Genomic DNA, 17,184 nt, shown 5'->3' with positions numbered 1-17,184 from the left:
TGGGCAGGTTGTGTGTGTGTAGGGGGGTGTGTTTTAAATGGCCTTATTTGTCACGACGAAGAGTAAGCAACCACCAGAATTTACTTTGAAGTTGCACTGGTTTGTTAACTCTCAAAATTGGGAGCCACTGAATTAGATAGTCTCCCCTTTTACCTAGGCCTGCCTTTCTGAGAGGGAAAAGAGCCGTGAGTGCCCCCTGGTGGTCACATCATCATCGCGGGCCTGCTCCTGGCCCTGAGCAGGCAGGCAGTGTCTTCACTGCCGCTAGCACTGAGTGACAGGTGATGGTGACTGAGGGTTTTTGTGCTAGGTGCCGGATAAGCCTCGGCTCATTTTCCTGCACAGCAACTCTGTAAGGAAGGTACTATCGTTTCCCTTTAAAGTGAGAGCAAAAACCTACCTTCATTGCTTTAATCTGATTACAAAAGCAATGCATGACCACTTAAATATTCTAACGTTACAGAGATGTATCAAGAGGTCAAAGTTGCTCATTCTGCCCCGCAGAGCGAGTCCCCAGGTGTTTTTGCTGTTTCTATCCTGCCAGTTGCCATAAGTAGAAATTGCACCTGCTCTCATGACCGTGGGCTGGGCTCAGAAAGGTGAACTCTCCTGCCTGGGCCACCCAGCTGGTGAGGGACGAGGCTGGGGTAGGGCCTGCGCACCTCATCAGAGTGGTCACCAGTGGCTGTGGTCGCTGTGCCCCAGAGCAGGGTATGCGCCCCCCTCAGGATCACAGGGCCCCGTCCATGGAGTTAGGAAGGGCTTCGTGCCTGGTGAGCCAGTCTCCAAAGCAGACCCTCTTCCCCAGGGTCCGGCCCGGCCGTCCTCACCTGGCCCCACTCTGCCTCTGCTTGGATAGCCTTGGTCAAGTAGCAGAGGAAGGCCTGGGTATCCCACCTGCTGTGGGTGGGACGTCCCCTCTGAGCCGTCTCCCTTCCTGCCTCCCCACCTGCCAGGGATGAGATCTACTGCCAGATCAGCAAGCAGCTCACCCACAACCCCTCCAAGAGCAGCTACGCCCGGGGCTGGATCCTCTTGTCTCTCTGTGTGGGCTGCTTCGCCCCCTCTGAGAAGTTCGTGAAGGTAGGGCGGGCGCCTGGCCTCCCAGGGGGGAAGGGGAGCTGGGAGAGAGCAGGGGAAGGAGTGCTGAGGGGTCATCTCACCTGGGCCTCACAGCTGCCACCCGGCCCCTCTTCCTGTCCCCTCCTCCCAGGCACCTAGAACTTCACGCCCATCCTCCCCTCAACCAGTGTTATGTGTGAGGAGGCTGCGTCTGACAGCACCTCCTGGCCCCTCTCCATACTGTGTCCGAGCAGGCACTTTAGTTCCTCTCAGGCCTCTTTCTTGCCTGCTCCTTGGTGCCAGGCCTTGGGTGCGGGTGGAGGGATTGGAGGCAAGAGACCCAGCAAGGCTGCCCTGATGGCCCAGGCGGGAGCCAGAGTGGGGCCCCTCAGCTGGTCCTCTGTCTGCAGTTCCTGCGGAACTTCATCCACGGGGGACCGCCTGGCTACGCCCCGTACTGTGAGGAGCGGCTCCGGAGGACCTTCGTCAATGGGACACGGACACAGCCGCCCAGCTGGCTGGAGCTGCAGGTGCACCCCGCCCCACCAGGCGTGCTCATGTGCGTGCGTGCGTGCGTGCGTGTGTGTGTGTGTGTGTATGTGTCTCCGGTGTGTGTGTGTGTGTCTCCAGTGTGTGTGTGTGTGTGTGTGTATGTGTCTCCAGTGTGTGTGTGTGTGTCTCCAGTGTGTGTGTGTGTGTATGTGTCTCCAGTGTGTGTGTGTGTGTCTCCAGTGTGTGTGTGTGTGTCTCCAGTGTGTGTGTGTGTGTGTGTGTGTGTATGTCTGTCTCCAGGGTGTGTGTGTGTGTGTGTGTGTGTGTGTCTCCGGGGTGTGTGTGTGTGTCTCCGGTGTGTGTGTGTGTGTGTGTGTGCCTCCAGGGTGTGTGTATGTGTCTCTGGTGTGTGTGTGTCTCCAGTGTGTGTGTGTGTGTGTGTGTATGTGTATGTGTCTCCGGTGTGTGTGTGTGTGTGTGTGTGTGTGTGTCTGTCTGTCTCCAGGGTGTGTGTGTGTGTGTGTATGTGTCTCCGGTGTGTGTGTATGTCTCCGGTGTGTGTGTGTGTGTGTGTGTGTGTGTGTGTGTGCCTCCAGGGTGTGTGTGTGTGTGTGTGTATGTGCCTCCGGGGTGTGTGTGTGTGTGTGTGTGTGTGTGTCTGTCTGTCTGTCTCCAGGGTGTGTGTGTGTGTGTATGTGTCTCCGGTGTGTGTGTATGTCTCCGGTGTGTGTGTGTGTGTGTGTGCGCCTCCATGGTGTGTGTGTGTGTGTGTATGTGCCTCCAGGGTGTGTGTGTGTGTGTGTGTGTCTCCAGGGTGTGTGTGTGTGTGTGTGTGTGTGAATGTGTCTCCAGGGTGTGTGTGTGTGTGTGTGTCTGTCTGTCTCCAGGGTGTGTGTGTGTGTGTGTGTATGTGCCTCCGGGGTGTGTGTGTGTGTGTGTGTGTGTGTCTCCAGGGTGTGTGTGTGTGTATGTGTCTCCGGTGTGTGTGTGTGTGTGTGTGTGTGTGTGTGTGTGAATGTGTCTCCAGGGTGTGTGTGTGTGTCTGTCTGTCTCCAGGGTGTGTGTGTGTGTGTATGTGCCTCCGGGGTGTGTGTGTGTGTGTGTGTGTGTGTGTGTCTCCAGGGTGTGTGTGTGTGTGTGTCTCCGGTGTGTGTGTGTGTGTGTCTCCGGTGTGTGTGTGTGTGTGTGTGTGTGTGTGTGTCCGGTGCCCAGAAAAGCCCCTGCTTTGGGATTCTGGGTTCTTCACCCTTAAGTTCTGGAATCCCAGGCCTATTGGAACAGAACCCCGGGTGGAGGATCGACTCCCATCCATTGGCTTTATGGTCCAAGTGCTTTAGGCAGGGCTTCCCTGTGCCTCAGTGGCTTCACTGGCCGTAACGGTGCTCATTTCACAGGGCCCTGTGAGGGCTTGGGACATGAGGGCAGAAGCCCCTGGTGTGTGGCAATGCCTAACCTCCCGGCCCCAGGGACCTGGCTCAGGGACCCTAATGTTCCCATCAAGTTGAGGAGCACCGCAGGGCTCCCTGGGCACCTGTGACCCGGGACAGACAATGTCTCGGTGAGGTGCTAGGATCTGGGGGCTGTGGGGGAAACTCCAACCTCCTAGGCAGCAGGGAGCCAGGAGCCCAGAGGGGTCAGGTGGTCTGAAGTGGAAGGATTCCCACAAACCCTCTTCGGTCACTTTCAGGCCACCAAGTCCAAGAAGCCCATTATGTTGCCTGTGACATTCATGGATGGGACCACCAAGACCCTGCTGACGGACTCGGCCACCACGGCCAAGGAGCTCTGCAACGCGCTGGCCGACAAGATCTCACTCAAGGACCGCTTCGGGTTCTCCCTCTACATTGCCCTGTTTGATAAGGTATGGCTGGCCCTGCGGTGGCACCGCCCTGGGCTGCCCACAGGTTCCCGGCTCAGTGCTGCCACCTACTGGCCACCTTGCACAGTTACTTATTTCCAGGCCTTGGTTTTCTCTGCTAGCTGGTGGTACCTCTAGCTCCGGCCAATTCTTCAGGATTGTGGAGCCCTCCTAAGCCCCTAAAGAAAACAGTGTTGAACCCAGAACTCACTTCAGTCATATGTAGCAAGTCCCCCTCTGGTGCCGGAGACACGTGGTTCTCCAAGACTCATTTTCTCACCTACAAATGCAGATATAACTCCTCATCAAGTTGCTGTGGTCATTTTCCTTTCACTCTTAGTGGCCACCCGTCACATCTAGGCCAGGAGCCTTCTCTGTGGCGCTGGGCCTGGGGGTGGCTGATTTTACCTGCACACCCAGCAACATCACACACAGCAGAGGTGCCCCACCCTGCAGGTCTGGGACAGAACCACGTGTCCGACACAATTTATCTGGATTTTTCTGCCGTACAGACGGATACTCTTGTGTTTTCAGTGGCCATTTGTGTATCCGAGTGCCACAAAAGGCTTACTCTAGGAAATGGGAACTCTGTGGCTGTGCCGGCTCAGAGCCCATGTCTGGGGTGCAGGGGTCCCGCGCTGGCCTGCCTCCAGGTGACCTGGGCACCTCCCTGCCTCTCTCTGAGCCTGGGTCTGGCACCCAAGAGCAGTTGGCACAGTTGATGGCTCTTTGTAGTCCTTCCTGCTTGCTCCCCTTTCCCCTGGGTGAGCTCCAGCCCTCTGCCCACAGGTGTCCTCCCTGGGCAGTGGCAGTGACCACGTCATGGATGCCATCTCCCAGTGCGAGCAGTATGCCAAGGAGCAGGGTGCCCAGGAGCGCAATGCCCCGTGGCGGCTCTTCTTCCGCAAAGAGGTCTTCACGCCCTGGCACAACCCCTCAGAAGACAACGTGGCCACCAATCTCATCTACCAGCAGGTGGTGCGAGGGGTCAAGTTTGGGGAGTACAGGTGTGAGAAGGTGAGTGCGAGCGAATCTTCCGAGTGTCCCGGCTGAGCTTGCTTGGCTCACAGCCACCTGTTTTCTGAATTCAGATTCGGGCTGAGTGTGACTGTCTGGGACCCGCCACTAGCTAATGCGGAGGTCAGCCTGATGGAGGGCGGGCGGGCTCCTCCTGGATTTAACGCTGCCTGCAGGAGCCGGGGCTTTGAAGCACAGCCCGGATTCCGCCGGTGCAAGGTCCCTGCACCGCTGTGGTGACTGCCTCACACTTGCTGTACCAAGTTCGTCTAGGAAACTCCGCTCGCTGGAGGATCGAGAGAGCCACTCATGAGAACAGAGTGTGCACACGTGTAAACTCCTGTCTCCTTCTGCGGACAGGAGTGGCGTAGTTTTGTTTTTGATGACGGTGATGATGGCTCCCGTGGCACCTGTGATTCCGTTGGTGATTGTGGTGGAGGAAGGAGGATGGAGATGATGGAAATGAAGGGGATGGTTGGTGGTGGTGGCGAGGGTAGAAGTAGTGATGGTGTAGGTGTAGGTGTGAGAAGAGTGACGATGATGATGATGGTGTTGGTGATATGGTGGTGGTGAGTTGATATTCAGGCAGAATGTATCAGTACAGCCATGTCTTTTGTTAAAATCCTGAAATACTTTGAACTAGTTGGAAAATATCCACTGCCTTTGAAGCACCCAAGAGCCTTTCTTTACTGCCCCTGCTGCCAGAGCCTGGGGAACCCCAGGCAGGCATCACGGGGGCTGCCGAGCGCCAACCACGGGCAGAGAAGGGAAAACTGCCCAGTGGCCAGCTGGCTCTCTGACGCCTCCACACCGTGGCCTGTGGGCTGTTCAGTGCTCTGACTGTCCCGGGGCGTGGTGATGGTGATGGAGTTAGTAACGGTGATACACGCCCGTCACTCCCTCAGTCTCCAGCGGTACCCAGGTCCTCCAGGGCAGTCCCTGCCTGCTCTGTTGTTTGCCAGCCCCAGTTGTTATCTTACTGGGATGAGGATGTAGTGGCTGACCCATGACCAATGGGCTGGCTGGTCTCTCTGGGTCAGCTCGGTACCTCTGGTGCTGAGAGGACCTAGGAGAAGGCAAGCATGTGGCTCTTCCCTTAAGAAGCTCATGGTTCCACCAACCAGACAAGAGCTCCGGGCGAATCGGGGAGAGCGCAGGGTGCAAAGGCCAGGGGCTGAGGGCCCAGGAGGCGGGGGCCTGGGCTTCGGTCCTCGGCAAGGGCTTCCCGGAGGGCGTGTGAATGAGGCCTCCACACCCCCCAACCCCAACTCAGGAGGACGACCTGGCCGAGCTGGCCTCCCAGCAGTACTTTGTGGACTACGGCTCCGAGATGATTCTGGAGCGCCTCCTGAACCTCGTGCCCACCTACATCCCTGACCGCGAGATCACGCCCCTGAAGACGCTCGAGAAGTGGGCCCAGCTGGCCATTGCTGCTCACAAGAAGGTAGGAGGGCTGGAGGCTCTTGGAAGAGGGAGTCCTGAGGACCGAGGCCAGGAAGTAGCACCTGGGGAATCGAAGGCTTCACAGCTCTCACCTGACACGTCCGCCCACAGGCTGCAGGGCCTCCTTGCTTCCCAGCGGCCTGCCTCCTCCACCACGCACATCGTGTCTCTCCTGTCTCTGTCATCCACTCTGGCCTGGGTTCCAGGGATACGAGATGGCTCCCGTCCAGCTCTGTGGCCCCATGAGGGAAGCCGTGGTGCAGGTGGTGGGGGTCCCAGTCCTGGCCTTGCACAGGCGCTCACTAGAGCCACAGCTCGGTGGTGCTGGTGCGTGTTGGGGAGCTTCTAGGAAGGTCACCCTCCGTTCTGCCTGCAAGAGCTCTGGCCCACCTTTCTGCCTGGGGAGCTTTAGCGGTAGGCCCCCTCGGGCCCCTTGCCGGAGGCCCCAGGCCCATAACCTGCCCCGAGTAGCTCCCTTTCAGGCAAAGGGGCTGCCCAAGTAGAGCGGGGTGGTCTGCTGGAGAGGGGGTGGGAAACCCAGGCTGCCGGAGGGGACCCCAGGCCTCCCCACCTCCAGGCCCTGGTTGTGTAAAAGCAGAATTACCTTTGCACACAGTTGCCAGAGGGCTTCATAGACCAGCGGTCTCTCAGCCCCTCACCACTTTCCACCCTGCCTCCCCCTGAAGCCCCCTGTACCCCCTCTACATCTAGGGGGGGCTCAGCCCCGAGTCCCTCCCTCCCCTCCAGAAAAGACACGTGTTCTCCCTCCATCCCTCCGTCTCTATCCTTGGCCACCTCCTCTCCATCACCCCTCACCCCCATCAGCCGCTGGAGCCCGTCCATTCCCTGCACCTGCCCTGGCTGCAGCTGTGGGCTTTTCTGTCACTCTGGTGCATTGGGAGCTCCCTGCAGGCGGGACCCACGTTTCCGTGGCAAGTGCTGAGGTGGATGGAGTGAGAGGAGGGCAGGTGATGGGGTGGCTGGGGCTGATGGGATGGGTGAGGCCATGAAGCACAGGAGGCACCGCAGCCCTGGGCCACTCCCGGCCTGGGGACAGGGACATCGGAGTTCCAGCCGAGCACAGGCGATGTCTCACTGTCCCCTGTCCTTGTCTGTCCCCCTCCAGGGGATTTATGCCCAGAGGCGAACCGATTCCCAGAAGGTCAAGGAGGATGTGGTCAATTACGCCCGCTTCAAGTGGCCCTTGCTCTTCTCCAGGTTTTACGAAGCCTACAAATTCTCAGGTACCCGCAGCCCTCCTGCCTCCACCCCCTCTTCCACCCTCACTGCGGCCCACGCCAGGGAGAGGCCTGAAACGGGTGCCCCGTCAGCCAGGCTCCTGCCTGCGGGGCTGCTGGTCTCTCCAGGCCAGTGCCCTGCGTGGGTCCCACCTCCCACAGTCCACTTGGGCTCTGTGTCACACAGTAGGTGCTCAGCGGCATAGTGGGTTGAACAACTGAATGGGTATGGAGATCGTTAGAGCCCCTGCAGGAGAGGGGGCCCCAGAGCAAGGGCTGGCTGACTCCAAGAAGCTGAGAGTGGCTGTGGCCAGCACCACCCCAGGCTATCAGCTCAGCCATCCTCGGGCTGTCATTTGGGGGCACCTGCTCCGTGCCAGGCCCCGGGCTTCACAGAATCACCAGTTATCAGGCTGGAGGGAACCTTGGGGCTCGGTGAGTCCAACCCTCGCCACATCCCACCTCACCGCAGGGTGGGGACTTGTCCACAGCTGCAGGAAGACCTGTGGCACGGGCTCACACCCAGGGCCCTGGTCCCAGCACCCTCCCCCCACCGCACGCTGGGCTTTGGCTTCCAGGGAGGCTGTGCTCTGAGGCTCAGTTTTCATTTCTGTAAAACGGAAATCAATATACTCCCTGCCCGGGGGTTGTGAGGATTGGGCAGGGCTGGGCCCAGGAGAGGGGAGGCCTCCCTCTCAGAGCCTCGGTCTCTGCCCCAGGCCCCAGCCTTCCTAAAAACGACGTCATTGTGGCCGTCAACTGGACGGGCGTCTACTTCGTGGATGAGCAGGAGCAGGTGCTTCTGGAGCTGTCCTTCCCTGAGATCATGGCCGTGTCCAGCAGTAGGTCAGTCCCACCCCCCGCACCCCACCTTCTGCAGAGCAGGGAGCAGTCGAAGCTGCGCAAAGACCCGACAGGGTCCTGATTCAGCTCTGTCTGAACGGAGGAGGGGCAGAGGGACGCACACAGATGGGAAGGAGAGGTCTCCCAGCGCGCTCTTGCGGGTCACGGCCTTTGCGGGGAGTCTCCACCTCACAGAGGACCCTCCGAGGTGCGGAGCCTGCAGGGCCTCCCTGGTCATGTGTAACGAGTAGTTGGTGTGTTACTGTGCGGACTCCGCAGGCCCCTCCCTCCTAATGGGGATGGGGAGGGAGGTCGTTACGGCCCTTTAATGGTTGGTTGTTCTGAGATGGGTGTGAGTGGTTAGGACAGTCAGGGGCAGTCACGCGTGTACAGAAAGATCCTGGTCTGAGGTTGAGGGGCCTGGATGGGACTCACCTCCACATCCTCATCCCTAAAATAGAGGTCGTAACACTTTCCTTCAATAACTGTGCTGGCAACAATCAGAGGGAGAGCGCGCTGTAAACTGAAAAGTGCGGTGCACGTGGGAGCGAGGGCGGGTGGGTTCCTGGGGTAGACTGGTGTTCTCTGGGCTGTGTCGCTGTGGGCAGGGTTGGGCACGGCCAGCTCTGAGCAGCCACGTGCCAGGCACACAGGATGCAGCGGTGACTGGAGAGTCCTCCCCACTTGAAGCTCCAGTCGAGAGGGGAGATGGATATTGAACAGGTCATGTTGAAGCAGGACCAGTGTCATGAGGGCTGTGGGAGGGCAAGGAAGGCTTCCTGGAGGAAGGGGTATCTGGGCTGAGACTAGAGGGTGAGCAGGAATTAGACAACAAAAGGGACAGGGGCTGGGCTGCTGCAGGCCGGGCCATGTCTGACGCAGGCTGAGCTGTGTCTGACCTGGGCGGCACCTCACCTGGCTAGGCCAGCCTCTCCCTGGCCGGGCCACGTCTGACTGCACTGGCCTTGGTCTCCTTCAGGGAGTGCCGCGTCTTGCTCTCGCTGGGCTGCTCTGAACTGGGCTGTGCTTCGTGTCACCCGGGCTGGGCAGGACTGACCTCGGCTGGGCCCTGTTCTCCGTGTTGGTCCTGCAGGGGAGCCAAACTGACAGCCCCCAGCTTCACGCTGGCCACCATCAAGGGGGATGAGTACACCTTCACCTCCAGCAATGCCGAGGACATCCGTGACCTAGTGGTCACCTTTCTGGAGGGGCTCCGGAAGAGGTCTAAGTACGTGGTGGCCCTGCAGGACAACCCCAACCCTGGTGAGTGGCTCCTGGCGTGGGCTGCCAGGCACTGGGGTCAGGGGCGTCAGGCAGATCACCCTCCTTGGCCTTGGCCTTGGCCTTGGCCTGGCTGCTACCCATCCTTCCCCAGATACCCTTGGCTCTGACGGAACCAAACAGCCGAACTCGGTGCCTTCCGTCTGCGCTCTGTGGGGACTCTTCCTCTCCCTCCCTCCTTTCCTGGTCTGAATACTTAACCCTGTCACCTCCTCCAGGGGAGTCAGGGGTTCCTCCTCGATGTGTCCAAACGCCCCCATCTCCAGATGATGACAGCATCCCCTCACTGAGCATCCCCGGAGCCTCCTAGGCCCTGGGCAGAGCAGTGGAAAGACAGAGGGGCAAGGGGCCCTGGGCCCACCCTCAATGGGGGCAGGGGTAGGGGCAGGGGCAGACCGTGCAGTGCCTATGCCTGTGCAGTGACCAGGGAGCCAGAGGCTGAGGGAGCCCAGAAGAGCGGCCCCAGGCAGCGGGGGGTGCGGGAGGAAAACGGGTGTGAGTGCTTGAGGCAGAGAGCAGATCACAGGCCAAGCACAGGGGCTGGGAACCGCAGAGTTTGGTTTGGCTGGAATGAGGGAAGGAGAGGAAGGGGCACGGGGGTGGAAGATGTCAGGAAGGCAGCCCCCAACAGGCCTAGAGCATGTCAGGGAGTGTGGGCTTTCTGCTAAGGGCAGTGGGGAGCCACAGAAGGCTTTGGAGCAGGAGACTGACCCACTCTGATGGCCATGTCTGAGTGGAGGCGGGGTGGCCAGTGAGCAGACATGACAGAGCCTCAGTTCCTCAGCGTGAGGAGCAGCTTATAGGGCATCAACCCAAATAAAGATGTTTTAACCCAGAGTCTCTCTCTGCCCCCCTGTGGCCCCTCACCGCGGCCCCCCAGCGGGCGAGGAGTCGGGCTTCCTCAGCTTTGCGAAGGGAGACCTCATCATCCTGGACCACGACACAGGAGAGCAGGTCATGAACTCCGGCTGGGCCAACGGCATCAATGAGCGGACCAAGCAGCGTGGGGACTTCCCCACCGACTGCGTGTATGTCATGCCCACGGTCACCATGCCGCTGCGGGAGATTGTGGTATGTGGACGGGGCGCTCCCGAACCCCTCCTTGTCTTCTTTCCACGCCTGAGGGAGGGATTACAATAGACACATGGCCTGCAGCTTCCGTGAAGATGACCTGGGGGTCCCATGGGACCACAGACTTAAAGCTGGGGCAGCTGTCACCCCTGGAGAAGGGCCTGAAAGTGCATCAGTGAGGAAGTGCCCAGGGGCAGGGCGTCGGGAGAGAGGAGGAGCGGGAGGACGCCACCTGGCTCTGAGCGGAAGGGCAGTGAGGGCAGAGCTGGGGAGGGAGGCCCTGGTTCTTTGGCTCCCCTTGAGCGCAGCACTGAGAACTCAGAGCTCAGCTTCTCCAAGCAGCTCCCCGGGCAGGGGCAGGGGAGAGGGGCCCGGGGCAGGACCCTGTCCAGCCTTTCTGACTGACGACCTGGTTCAGACCCAGGGCACCGAGGGAAGGGTCCTGAGCCAGCAGCATGGAGGCAGCAGCTTCAGAGCTGCAAGGAGCAAAGGGGCTCCCAGGCTCAGAATGGGCACAGGGCCCCCCGAGTGGCCGTCTCCCTGCCCCCAGGAGAAGGCTCTGGGCTTTGCCGTGTGATCCCAGGAGCCCCAGGTGGAGAGCTGACCTCAGCCCCACCCCTCGGTCTCTAGGCCCTGGTCACCATGACCCCTGACCAGAGGCAGGACGTGATCCGGCTCTTGCAGCTGCGAGCACCGGAGCCTGAAGTGCGCGCCAAGCCCTACACGCTGGAGGAGTTCTCCTATGACTACTTCAGGTGACGGGGCAGGGGAGAGGGCCCGGGGCAGGGACAGGGGAGAGGGGACCGGGGCAGGGACAGGGGAGAGGGGCCCGGGGCAGGGACAGGGGAGAGGGCCCGGGGCAGGGGCAGGGGAGAGGGCCCGGGGCAGGGACAGGGGAGAGGGGCCCGGGGCAGGGACAGGGGAGAGGGGCCCGGGGCAGGGACAGGGGAGAGGGGCCCGGGGCAGGGACAGGGAAGAGGGGCCCGGGGCAGGGGCAGGGGAGAGGGGCCCGGGGCAGGGGCAGGGGAGAGGGCCCCGGGGCAGGGGTAGGGGAGAGGGCCCCGGGGCAGGGGCAGGGGAGAGGGGCCCGGGGCAGGGGCAGGGGAGAGGGGCCCGGGGCAGGGGCAGGTGAGAGGGCCCGGGGCAGGGGCAGGGGAGAGGACTTCTGCGACTCTGGTGGGGGCATCACAAAGAAACCCCATCTCTGAGCAGGGCCTGGGTTAGAGGGAGCCAGGGGCCCGTTTTTGTCCTTCGAGTGACCCTTCTAGTGTGTGTCATCTTTTCCTTCCTTCATCTAAGAGATGGCGACTGTGCCCACCCCAGGCAGGACCCTGGGCACTCATGACTCGCAGTCCTGGTGGGGAGATGGGCACACAACCAGGAGCTGGGATTCTGTGTGCCCAGCCTTATGGTGGGGCTGCTGGGGGCAGAGGCGAGGCTTCCTGGAGGAGGTGGCCTCTCACTGAGCTGTGTAGGGGTGACTCGGATAGAGCCGTGCCAGGGCGGAGCAGAGAGGAGCAGGAGTGAGGAGGTGGGGAGGGTGGCAGGGCTGTCTGGGGCACAGATGTCAGAACCTTCGTTTTCCAGCAGAGAAGGTGAGGTCCGGGGCTGGCACCTGCCCCAGGTCACAGGGCAGCAGGGAAGAGCAGGGCCTGTTCCTGACCCCTGACCTCCAGCAATGGGGTGGATGGGGGTGGGTCTCACAATTTGGCGACTGTTAGTGCTGACCGTTCCTGTGCCGGCCAGGCCCCCACCCAAGCACACACTGAGCCGGGTGATGGTGTCCAAGGCCCGAGGGAAGGACCGGCTGTGGAGCCACACGCGGGAGCCGCTGAAGCAGGCGCTGCTCAAGAAGATCCTGGGCAGCGAGGAGCTCTCGCAGGAAGCCTGCATGGCCTTCATCGGTATCCGCACCGATGGGATGGGGACTCGGGAAGGGGACTGCAGGGCAGCGTGGGGCCGGGCCTCTGCCTCTAGGGTTTCCATCTAGACACCTGCTTCCCTCTGGGGTTCAGCTGGGTCCTGGGCAGATGTGGAGGGATGCTGATGGAGCACCTCCATCCATGTGCCGGCACCTTACAGTATGCAAGGAGCCACCTCTCGTCTCACCCATCATCTCTTCTGCCCTGTTATTCAGTCGACAGTACTCTTGCCACGTGCTGGGCCAGGCATTGAGACACAGTGGTGACCAGACCCAGTCCCGGGCCTCAGGGAAGACCGGGATCAGTGCTATGATGGGGTTGGCAGCACGGTGACCTGGGCCAGCCTTGGAGGAGGGCAGGGAGGGCTTCCTGTAGGAAGTGGTTTCTTGGCTGATACCTGAAAACTGAGTAGGACTTACTTAGCCAGTCAAAGGGGAGATAGGTGGGGAGTGTTCCAGGCACAAGGAGCAGCCTGCACACAGGCCCTGAGGCAGCACAGAGCAGGGTGTTGCCAGGGCACGCAATAATCAGCACGCTGGAGGGCAGGTCCAAGAAGGGAAGAAAGATGTGGGCTGGCTCATGAAGGGTTCGCGTCCTGTGAAGAAGCGTGGACTGTGTCCCGAGGCCATGGGGGCCCCTGGGCAGGGCTGGCACAGATTAGTGAGTTGGACAGTGTGTCCTGGTGCTGCGAGCACTTTGGAAATAGGGTTGGGGCCTGAGGAGGCAGCCACAGGAGTTGCGGGGAGAGAGTGGGCGGTGGACAAGGACTGCTGGGTGGGAAAACAATGCCCATTTCCTAAGTGAGTAGCCCGAGGCCCAGGGCCTCCTAGCTCCTGGCCCAGTGCCACCCCCTCGGCCACAAGCCCTTCCTTGACGGCCCCCCAGCCATGCTCAAGTACATGGGCGACTATCCATCCAAGAGGATGCGCTCTGTCAACGAGCTCACCGACCAGATCTTTGAGGGCGCCCTGAAGGCCGAGCCCCTCAAGGATGAGGTATATGTGCAGGTCCTGAAGCAGCTGACCGACAACCACATCAGGTGAGCCTGGGGCTGTGGGCAGGTAAGGGGACAGGCCCATCCCTAGCGCTCCCAGCTGCATGGAATCCTAAAGGTCATGCACCCATTGTGATGGGGGGCCCCTGCCCTCGCTCCCTCCCTTCCTCACTCAGAGCAGGGAGCCACCCTCAGACTCATGTCCTAGCTCTGCCTCAGGTGGGTCAAGAACCAAGAGGTGGCGGCTGTGCCCTCTGAGTCTGTCCTCCAAGTTTAACAGGCCCAGCTCCTCCTAATTCCTGCCACTCCCTGCTTGAGCCTCCTCTGGATCCTCCTGCCCAGCCCAGACTCTGCTGTCAGCTGCAGGTTCAGCTCATGAGCAAATGCCCCATCTCTGGTTCGGGCTGAGCTAGGTATCAGTTGGAAGCTCTGGCTTAAAACTCTCATGGGCTAAAGATGTTGGGTCCCAGAGGATATCACCTTCTTCTCCCTGCTAGGCCATACAACTGCAGGAAGGGGAGTGAGGCACATGTTAGTCTCAGAGCCTGGGAGAAGCCCTACCACCTCCCCTTATGCCCAGACCCCCAACTCCCTCCCCGGCAGTGTCACTTCTACATCTCTTACTCAAGAGCCATACATCAAATCTTTTCACACGGACACACCTCTGTATGTGCCATAATCACAGCCTGGAAAACTTTTCCTCTCCTTTGCATATCAGAATTTTTCTCATCCTTGAAAGCTGAGAGCAAATGCCACCTCCTCCTAGGAGCCCTCCAGGATTCTCTCCCCCGCCCCCGCGACCCCGTCAGACACAGGAGCTCAGAATGGTGTCTGAGGGAGCCCGACGGCTGTTCTAACTTTGTGCTATTCAAAGAGTAGGGGAGTTACAGAGCTTCTGCCAGAACAAATCACACACTTCTTCCTTCATAGGAAAGTCTTGCTAGAAAAAAAAAACAAAAAAACTTAGTTGAACCAAAGTACTTGGTGACACAGCTGATTTTCATTCTGGCATGAGCATGTTATCTCCCTGTGGCTGTAACTGTGGCCCCTCACGGTTCAGCTGACTCTACTTTGAGTAGCACTAATTGGGTCTAGCTGTCAGGGAGGTGGGTCCATTGGTCCTCAGACAGGGGTGGGGTTCAGGCCCGGCGTGTGCTGCTGTGGTGAGGAGCTGAGGGGTGTGCAGCCCTGGGTGGTGCTCAGACTCCGTGGTGGGCCCGTGGTACCCTGCTGGACACCACCCCTCTTCCTGCAGGTACAGCGAGGAGCGGGGCTGGGAGCTGCTCTGGCTGTGCACGGGCCTCTTCCCCCCCAGCAACATCCTCCTGCCCCACGTGCAGCGCTTCCTGCAGTCCCGGAAGCACTGCCCACTGGCCATCGACTGCCTGCAGCGGCTGCAGAAAGCCTTGAGGTACAGCAGCCCCAAGGGGCGGAGGCAGCTGGCATGGAGCTTGGGGACAGGCACTGGGATGGGCTCCCGGCCACACCAGGTTTGCAGGACGAGCCCCTTTGGGGTGAGGAAATGACCACCCAACCATAGTGACCATCCCGGGGGTACCACAGCGGTCAGTTCGACAGAGGTTGCAGCACCCCTTCCAGACCCAGTTTGAGTTTGGTTGCTCAGAAGGGCTTGGCTCATACCGTCAAGTCTGTCAGGGAGGCAGATGTCTGACCGCACTCCATACTCTGAAAGCCCACCCTTCCCTTCCCTTCCCTTCATTCGGTCCCCTCCACGGCACTATGTGGTGGGCACTGGTACCCCATTGTACAGATGGGCAACCGGAGGCTCTGAGAGGTTAAGTGACTGTCACCTGGTAAGACGGGGTGGACAGGGATTGAAGTGGGTGTTCCGGCTCCAAAAGTTCCCTCCGTTCCTCGCTGGCCCCTGACTGTGTCCCCTCCACCCCCGGCTTTTAGAAATGGGTCCCGGAAGTACCCCCCACACCTGGTGGAGGTGGAGGCCATCCAGCACAAAACCACCCAGATATTCCACAAGGTCTACTTTCCCGACGACACCGACGAGGTGAGGGCCACTGGCAGCTTGGTTCATGGACGGCTCCAAAACACCTTCATGAATGCCCTCAGGGGCACAGGGAGCAGCCCGAGGCCTCCCCTCCGCCATCCCCACGTTTGCCCCTTCTTCCCGCCCCTCGTGGAGTCAGAGCTCAGTCAGGCGGCCACAGACGCCCTGGTCAGGAGCCCCAGGTTCTGGTCCAACCTTCCGCCTGTGAGCAGCTTCCTTGAGAAGGTCCCCCTCCCGCCTGCTGAGGAGGCCCTGCCTTGGAACCAAGTGCCTTCTCCCTCGAGCTGAGCTCCGTAAGGTGCCCCCTCCCTAGGGCCAGCTCTGTTCCCATGGCCCTGGGCCCACTTTCCTCAGACCTTCCTCCCTCCCTCCCCCCACTGGCCTGATTGGGGGTCCCCACCACCCTGGCTGGTCCCCTTGTCCAAAGGTCCCTTTAGTCTGTGTCTTCCTGTCCCGCCCATTCGGCCAGGCTGCCTCCTGGTGTCGACTGCTGACCCATCTCAGCACAGCGTCTCGTTCAGATCAATGAGTCCAACATTGAAACTTTCGTCTGAAAAGCAATTTTAAAACTTGTCTAGAGACTAGAGACTCAGAAATGCCACAACAGGATGCCAGACACAAGGATAAAACTCTCTAAGACCCTTTTCTGTCCCCTCCAGCGGAAGGTCACAGGAGGCCCCTCCCCATCACACTCCTCCCTCCATCTAAACTTCCCCAGACTCTGCAGTCCAGAGTCTCTTGACTCAGGGTGTCTGTGGCCGCCTGACTGAGCTCTGACTCCAGGAGGGGCCGGAGGAAGGGGCAAACGGGGGGATGGCAGAGGGGAGGCCTCGGGCCCCAGCCCACTCTGGGCTGCTTCCCCTTCTTTTTTCCTCCCCCCTTTTCTGAAATTTGCTCTCCTCCTCCTCCTCCTCCTGTCTCTCTCCTTTCAGTTGCCCCACCCCCTGCCCCTGTCCTCTGTGCTCCCTCCACCATCACTCAGGCTTGCTCAGCAGGCCCAGGGCCCTGAGGCCAAGGCTGAGTCCTGCTCAGGGGAGGACATGATCTGGGAAGACCCAGACAGGAGTTAGTTGCCTTGTTCTTTTCTTAAATGCTGTGCCTAGCTCTGGACCCAGGGGGTCAGTCTAGTTGGAGGCACAGCCAGAGGCAAGTGAGTCCCCCTCCCCCAGGCCTTTGAGGTGGAGTCCAGCACCAAGGCCAAGGACTTCTGCCAGAACATTGCCGCCCGGCTGCTCCTCAAGTCCTCGGAGGGCTTCAGCCTCTTTGTCAAAATTGCAGACAAGGTGGGTGGTGAGTCATTGCCTGCTGTCGGTCTGTCTGTCGGTTGGGACATTTGCTGAATCCATAGCAGCTCGTGGGGCAGGAGCGGGAGGAGACAAAGGAGGGAGGTTAGAGAGAGGAAGAGAGAGGTGCTTTTGTATGTGGCATCGCACTGTGCCCGTCTCCTTCTTGCATCCCCGTGTGCCCCCTTACAGGCACCGGAATCTTTCCTCTGAGGCACGGCACAGCATGGCCTCACACCAGGCCCCTCCCCTCACCCCAGCACACATGTACTTCCAGATTTGACTTTGACCGCTCCCTCAGCTGCCGGCTGAGGCCAATTAATCCTTGAAATGACCCTTGAAGAGAGGGCAGTCATCCCCACCTGACAGGTCACAAAGCCTGGGCTGAGAAAGGTTACCTTATCTAAGGTCACACGGAAGGGGCTAGATCTAGGTGGTCTGCCTCCAAAGCATAGGCCTCTGCCACCGTCCCACGTTGCTCCCCACTTCTCTGTGCACGGGGTCAAAGCCCCTTCCCCTGGGAAGGCCTCCCTGACCTGACCAGCTCGGGTAGACAGGTGCTCCCTCCCATTTGCTCCAGCTCCCGGTGCATCCATGTCTGTCTCCTCACTTCGTGACTGTCCCTGTGCCTGACACTGGGGATGCAGAGGGATCTCG

The 17,184-nt window shown here is 60.2% G+C and overlaps 1 protein-coding gene across 1 annotated transcript in view; it reads left to right on the top strand.

Moving 5' to 3' along the window:
- The window catches only part of MYO7A (myosin VIIA), an 84,435-nt gene that overhangs the window by 60,877 nt on the left and 6,374 nt on the right, over positions 1-17,184 (top strand). Inside the window, exons 28-42 of the mRNA XM_080643048.1 lie at positions 957-1,083; positions 1,473-1,592; positions 3,242-3,415; positions 4,202-4,429; positions 5,703-5,873; positions 6,999-7,116; positions 7,830-7,956; positions 9,047-9,216; positions 10,115-10,305; positions 10,936-11,060; positions 12,052-12,209; positions 13,113-13,266; positions 14,477-14,632; positions 15,139-15,244; positions 16,414-16,527. Of these exons, the coding sequence (XP_080499174.1) occupies positions 957-1,083; positions 1,473-1,592; positions 3,242-3,415; positions 4,202-4,429; positions 5,703-5,873; positions 6,999-7,116; positions 7,830-7,956; positions 9,047-9,216; positions 10,115-10,305; positions 10,936-11,060; positions 12,052-12,209; positions 13,113-13,266; positions 14,477-14,632; positions 15,139-15,244; positions 16,414-16,527 (2,239 nt within the window). The remainder of the gene's footprint in view (positions 1-956; positions 1,084-1,472; positions 1,593-3,241; positions 3,416-4,201; positions 4,430-5,702; positions 5,874-6,998; positions 7,117-7,829; positions 7,957-9,046; positions 9,217-10,114; positions 10,306-10,935; positions 11,061-12,051; positions 12,210-13,112; positions 13,267-14,476; positions 14,633-15,138; positions 15,245-16,413; positions 16,528-17,184) is intronic.

This window comes from Plecotus auritus (genome assembly GCF_963455305.1).
Source record: "Plecotus auritus genome assembly, chromosome: 9".
In the NCBI taxonomy this organism is placed as follows: domain Eukaryota; kingdom Metazoa; phylum Chordata; class Mammalia; order Chiroptera; family Vespertilionidae; genus Plecotus; species Plecotus auritus.
Note: the sequence above shows the minus strand (reverse complement) of the source record. Positions and strands in the feature narration are given on the sequence as shown.